Genomic DNA, 7,030 nt, shown 5'->3' on the forward strand with positions numbered 1-7,030 from the left:
ACTCAGGAGGTCATCTAGTCCCTCCCCCTGCTCAAAGCAGGACCAAACCCAACTAAATCATCCCAGCCAGGGCTTTGTCAAGCCTGACCTTAAAAACCTCTAAGGAAGGAGATTCCACCACCTCCCTAGGTAACCCATTCCAGTGCTTCACCACCCTCCTATACAGATAGGTAAACTATCCTTATTATACAGATAGGTAAATTGAGGCATGGGGAGAGGTGACTTGGCCAAGGTCTCACAGAGAGTGGCAGGATGACAGAGAGAACCAAGTGTTGTCAGACGCTCCCGGTGTGGCGCTCTGCTCTATTCAATGTTGAGATCAGCCGGCTGCGTGCGTGTTCCCTCCATGTGCTGCCCCAGCTCTGCGCAGAGAGCTGACCCAGCAGACCCCGAGAGACTCCCAATGACCACAGACTCTAGTAAGGCATGAAGGCACGTCGGCCAGGTTTATTGTCAAAGAGAAACACAGTCTCCAGCTCCCCGGCATAGAAGTCCAAGGTGCTGCTAAGGTGCTGCTACCTAGTACTTATGTGCTCCCTGACAATGGGCTCAGCTCAGTCAGTGATGGGACTTTCCACTGCCCCCTAGGCCGGAAAAAGACACTTCTCCAGGGGTGCATTCTTATACACCAGTACAAACAAGTTACACATCACTCCTGATGTGTTGAGGGGCCACCCCTCTACCCAGTAAGGTGCCACCTCTCACCTTATACATGTTGGTTCGAACAAAACAACTCTCTCCATCATATTCCCCTTTTGGCCCTGTCATTGGGATGGGTCAGACTGTTCCTTGTTATCTGTGTGGAGTGTACGAGTATGCAAATGTTCTGATCTCTGGTTTCCAGCACCTTTTAGGTATGTCTCTTTTTGCAGCATCAGCCCTTTCCTTGCCAGCTTCTGTGAGCAGGGCCTGCCTCTGGCTCACAGCTTAACTTTGCTTTATGTTAGCAAAGTCTTGACCATTACTTTAGTTCAGACCTTAGGCCTCAGACTGGTCCTCTGATCCCAAGGTTTCTCTCTCAGGGCCTCCTCTTACTACACCCAGGAGTCCTGACTTCCCTGCTGTAATCACGGTCTCTCCGTCACACCAAGAGGAAAATGGACTCCAGCTCTGGCAGGGGATATTCATTGGGTGGGATGCAGAGGAAAGGCTGAAAGAGGGAGCCTGAGCTTTTGCCATCCTCTGAAAGTGAATGTGAGGTTTTCAGAACTAGCTGGAGTTTGTGAGCTCCCCACTCCTGTGAGGTGTGAACTCCGGGACTCCACTTCCGTTCTCACTCAGAGACCTGCCAACACATCACAGTCACTGGGGTCACTTCAGGGAAACAGACTCAGGAAAACCAACACCAACAGAACGGCCCTGTGGACAGAGGGCAGCTGTTGCAGCTGAAAGCCCAGTACCTGGCACCCCTAAATGGCACCCGATGCCGAAACTAAAAAAATGGAGGCGCTTGGATTCCCACAGCTGAACTCTCTGCCTGCTCATCCGGCTCACTGCGGGTATTTCTCCGGTGCGGAGCACCTGGGTTTTTAAGCACTGGAATGAGACTGAATGATTCTCGTGTCCAAGCCCAACGGGGGCAGTGTCCACCTGATCTTTCAATCTGGCTGCAGACAAAGGCCGCAGGCTTTTAGACCTTACACTATGGCTACAGGCCTTATCATATGGCTACAGGAAAAGGCCTGATCCTTACAGGACGACCAGGCCCCGGAGGTCCCCATGACTGGCCCCGTGATACCCCAGGTACGGACAGGCCCCAGGGGGTTCCCAGGAGCTGCCCCAGGTTTGACTGGCCCTCGGGGGGGGGGGCGTAATACCCCAGGTACGGCCAGGCCCCAGGTATGACTGGCCCCCAGGGCCCCCCAGGAGCTGCCCCAGGTATGACTGGCCCTCGGGGGGCCCCCGTGATACCCCAGGTACGGCCAGGCCCCAGGGGGTTCCCAGGAGCTGCCCCAGGTACGACTGGCCCTCGGGGGGGCCCCGGGAGCTGCCCCAGGAGCTGCCCCAGGTACGACTGGGCCTTGGGGGATCCCCGGGAGCTGCCCCAGGTACGACTGGGCCTTGGGGATCCCCGGGAGCTGCCCCAGGTACGACTGGGCCTTGGGGGATCCCCGGGAGCTGCCCCAGGTACGACTGGGCCTTGGGGGATCCCCGGGAGCTGCCCCAGGAGCTGCCCCAGGTACGACTGGGCCTTGGGGGATCCCTGGGAGCTGCCCCAGGTACGACTGGGCCTTGGGGATCCCCGGGAGCTGCCCCAGGTACGACTGGGCCTTGGGGGATCCCTGGGAGCTGCCCCAGGTACGACTGGGCCTTGGGGATCCCCGGGAGCTGCCCCAGGTACGACTGGGCCTTGGGGGATCCCCGGGAGCTGCCCCAGGTACGACTGGGCCTTGGGGGATCCCCGGGAGCTGCCCCAGGTATGACTGGGCCTTGGGGATCCCCGGGAGCTGCCCCAGGAGCTGCCTCAGGTATGACTGGCCCTCGGGGGGTTCCCAGGAGCTGCCCTAGGAGCTTTCCCTGGCCCCCACTGTCGGTGCCCCAGCTCATCTCCTGCCTGGCCCGGTAGGAGTCGAGGGATCCGCCAGTAGCCTGCACAAAGCAACCCGAGTGCTGGCACCGGGTTTGAGAAAGGCAGCGGTGCCTAAGTTCAGTATTTCCCTGAGTACTTTCTGGATCAAGCCCTGGACGCCTTTCTGGAAGATGCTTAATCAAACACAAGTTAAGGTTGTTCAAAGCCCAGGGGGCTGGCTGGGGCCGCTTGGCGGAAACAGCCAAGGTTGCCGGGTGGTGAGCCAAGGGCTGGATGGCTCAGGACACGGCATTTTTGGCTTCTAGTTAACCAGTGCGGTGAGACAGAAGTTTACTTTTGTTCCTCGCTTTGTGTACAACCACCAGTCTGGGGTGAATCTGCCCGATTTCTCAGCAGATTGTTCTGAATCTGGCATCCTCAGCGGCATCCTACTGAGGGACGGTGACACATGGACACCACTGACAGGTGCTTCACAGACTATCAGGAGGTAGCCCCCTCCTACAGACGTGGGAGTTGAGGCAGCATGAAAGGAAGTGTCTTGAGCCAAGAACAGCCCACAAGTCCCTCGCTGCCAATCCCTTGCTTAGTCGCGCTCAGGCCATGAACCCACCTGCACCATTTGAGGATTTGGCCCAAGTCATTTAACTAGAGATAAGGCATCAGCAGAGACCGGTTAGCTGGGAGGGAAGAAGCCTATTTATTAGGTTTCATGTTCTGCTACCAAAGGGCCCTAATCAGGGCTGCTGAGTCGCACACTGCACTGATGTGGTTCCTTGCAGCACATCACTGGGTTCTATGCACTGTGCAGAGTTCCAGGTAGTGTGTCGTTCCTGGTAAACAAGCAAGACAAGGCTGAAAACTGAGCTGTGTGGAAACCTGTTTTGTGGCCAGAGTTTTTATCTGTTTCTTTGATAAATTCCTCCTGTTGAAGAGCTGCAACTCCACTGATCACAAGACACAAATAGCCTCGGTGTGTCTAATACAACCCAGGGGAGAAATGCCTGTTCGTGGCCAGAGCAGTGGTGCTGGATGGAGGGTGGGTTGCGGTGTCGGGACTCCCAGCTTCTATTCTCAGCTCTGCCACCAACTCGTGTGGCCTTGGGTAAATCACTTTACCTCTGTGTGGCTCAGTCCATCCCCATGACACGGGGAGAACGCTGCCTAGCAGCCTAACTACAGAGCTTCTATATCTATCATCAAAAGTGTCATGCAGAGCGTCTGTTAGACTCAGCTTCACTGTCCAGCTTTAGCCTCTGGGCAATGGGGGCCCTATGGCTCCAGATAAGGTGCCGTGTACGTGTGGAAATAGCTGGCTAATGGCAGGTGCCCTGTGAGCTATCGAAGCCAGCCTGTCCCCTGCCCAGCATCCCACCTTCCCAGATAACACTGGGGCTTGTCCTTCCGCCTCTCTCAGCTGCTGTCCTCCTAGCTTCAAAACTGACCCCTTGCCCTGCACCCGAGGCCTGGCTCAGGGCAAAAAGCTCCCAGCCCATCCCCATTGCAGAGCTCTGCCAGCTACAGGCCTCCCACCAGGAGGAACAAAGGGGAGCTGAAAGCTAAAGAAATAATCCACACAAGGGTCTCTGCCCTCAGGACTCTGTAGCTGAGCTCCAGGGCCCACAAGCTGTATGAGGCACAATCTCACCCGCCTGCCACACAGCCCTGCTCCCAACTCTCAGCTGCTTTTATACGACTTCCTGACTTCCCTTTCTGATCCCGACTGGCCTGTCAGCCCCAGTGCTGCATCCTCGCTGCCCTCACTGCAGGCTCCTTGTCAGGCTGCAGCAGCTCCCGTCACAGCCCCAGAGCAGATGGAGGGGGAGGTGATCCAGCGAGTGACTGGGAGGAGGAAAAAGAACAAGCAGCAGTAATAGGGATTTGGGGCAAGAGGCAGAGAAGGGAGTGGGGCACAGAGGTAAGAGGGAGCAGGGGCTGTGCCTCGGGGGAATAGGTGCAGAACTGGCTGAAAGATATCTTGGAATTGGAAAAGGTTCAAAAGGGGAAATAAAAATGATTAGGGGTATGGAACGGCTTCCATATGAGGAGAGATTAATGAGACTGGGACTTTTCAGCTTGGAAAAGAGACGACTACGGGGGGATATGACAGAGGTCTATAAAATCATGGCTGGTGTGGAGAAAGTAAATAAGGAAGTGGCATTTACTCCTTCTCATAACACAAGAACTGGGGGTCACCAAATGACATTAATAGGCAACAGTTTAAAACAAACAAAAGGAAGTATTTCTTCGCACAACACACAGCCAGCCTGTGGAACTCCTTGCCTGAGGATGTTGTGAAGGTCCATCAATGGCCAAGATGGGAAGGGATGGTGTGTGTTTGCCAGCAGCTGGAAATGAGTGACAGGGGATGGATCACTTGATTTCCTGTTCTGTTCATTCCCTCTGAGGCACTTGGCACTGGCCACTGCTGGCAGACAGGACATTGGGCTAGAAGGATCATTGGTCCGGCCCAGTATGGCTGTTCTTATGTTCTTATATTCTCAGAGGTCCAGTTATCAGTAACTAGAAGGGTGGCAAACCAGTGAGTTCTACACTGACCGATTCCACAGTTTCCCACACTGACACAGCACAGTAAGGTCAGGAAAGGGTCTAATGTCTCTCTGGCTGCCTGGTCAGTGATTGAGGGAAGGGGGCCCAGCACCATGTCACCAGCCAGCTCTGTATGGAGCTCGGTCTTAGAGCCAGAGCACCAGGAGAAAACTTTAGGTCCCTTTATGAGTAAAGAGCCGAAGCAGCCTGTCCCGGATCTGTTTGGTCCTCACCCCGTAGATGATGGGATGCAGCACGGGGGGCACCAGGAGGTTCACATTGGCAATGAGAACATGGAAATGCAGGGGCACATTGTGGCCAAACCGGTGTGTGAGGGAGGAGAAGAGACCTGGGATGTAAAAGGCTAAGATGGCACAGAAGTGGGAGCTGCAGGTCCCCAAAGCCTTCAGCCGGGCGTCCTTTGTGGGGAGGCTGTAGATGGCCCTGAGGATCTGGATATAGGACAAGGCAATAAAAATCATATCCAGACCCCCCACACAGAATACCATAAAGAGACCGTAGTAACTACTGACATGGATGTCGGCGCAGGCCAGCTTCACCACGGCTACTTGCTCACAGTACGTGTGGGGGATGATGTTGGTTCTGCAGTATGGCCACTGCCTCGCCAGTAAGTTATAGGGCAGTATGAGCATGCCGCCACGCAGCACCACAGCCAGGACAATTTTGGCAACCACTGGGTTTGTCAGGGTGGTGGAATGTCTCAGGGGATGGCAGATGGCCACATAGCGATCCAGAGCCATGGCCACGAAGATCCCAGACTCCATTACTAAGAAGCAGCCAATGAAGTACATCTGGGTGAGGCAGGCACTGAAATTGATCTCCCTGGAATTGAACCAGAAGTTACTCAGCATTTTGGGCACAGTGGCCGTGGACAGGACCAGGTCGGTGATGCCCAGCATGCAGAGGAAATAGTACATGGGCCCATGGAGGCTGAGCTCCATCTTCACGATGAAAAGGATGGTGAAGTTCCCCAAGACGGCTATGATGTACATGGTGCAGAAGGGGATGGAGATCCAGACATGGGCAGCCTCCAGGCCAGGAATGCCCAGCAGGATGAAGGTGGAGGGGTTGATGAAGTCGGTTTTGTTGGAATCTGACATGGAGTAGGGGAGAAGGTGTCCAACTCTGAGGCATTCCCACGGCCCAGGGTTATGGTTGCAGTACAACAGCCTGGATGGAGAGACAATGTTAATATAAGCCACTACATGCACTATTAGAGGCTGTTCTTATGGGTGAAGCAGATTGGTTCCTCTTCACACACATTTTCATTTTCCAAATCTGAAAGTGTAAAAAAAAACCAAGCCCCCCTTCCCCCCAAAGCTTTGTCAATCCATGTATCAAGGGGAAACATTCCAAGTAGAACCACCTGAGGGAAAAGACCTGGGTGTCATCGATAGCTGTTCCACCTGCTCATTCACAGTAGTCACCAAAACAAAGAAAACGTTCAGATGCGTAAGGAATGGGGAGAGATCAACCTGCTCTGGAAACGCACTCAGTTTTGATCACCCAGTCTCTATAAAGGATACAGCAGATGGAACGTAGATTTCTGCAGAGGAGCTTCAGAGGAGCATGTGGATCGGACACCGACTTCTCTTAGGGGAGAGTCTGATGATAGAGAATCTCCAGGTTATAGTCAGGAGCAGAGGACGGAAGAGGATAATGTAAGGGCCGGGTCAGATGATAAACAGTCACAAAAAAAAGAATCTGACACATCAGAAAAGGGCAGACAAATAAACAGGGACAAGTTTTTAAAGTGCTTGTACACAAATGCTAGAAGTCTAAATAATAAGATGGGTGAACTAGAATGCCTTGTGATAAAGGAGGATATAGATATAATAGGCATCACAGAAACCTGGTGGACTGAGAGCAATCAATGGGACACAATCATTCCGGGGTACAAAATATATCGGAAGGACAGAACAGGACGTGCAG

General features: G+C 53.9%; 1 protein-coding gene across 1 annotated transcript; it reads right to left on the reverse strand.

Annotated features, from left to right (window-relative positions):
* Positions 1-5,250: 5,250 nt before the first annotated feature.
* Positions 5,251-6,198, reverse strand: LOC120392620 (olfactory receptor 52R1-like). The gene has a single exon (XM_039517381.1). The coding sequence runs from the start codon at positions 6,196-6,198 to the stop codon at positions 5,251-5,253; it is 948 nt and encodes a 315-aa protein (XP_039373315.1).
* Positions 6,199-7,030: the final 832 nt, after the last annotated feature.

The sequence above is a fragment of the Mauremys reevesii genome, unplaced genomic scaffold, assembly GCF_016161935.1.
Source record: "Mauremys reevesii isolate NIE-2019 unplaced genomic scaffold, ASM1616193v1 Contig105, whole genome shotgun sequence".
In the NCBI taxonomy this organism is placed as follows: Eukaryota; Metazoa; Chordata; order Testudines; family Geoemydidae; genus Mauremys; species Mauremys reevesii.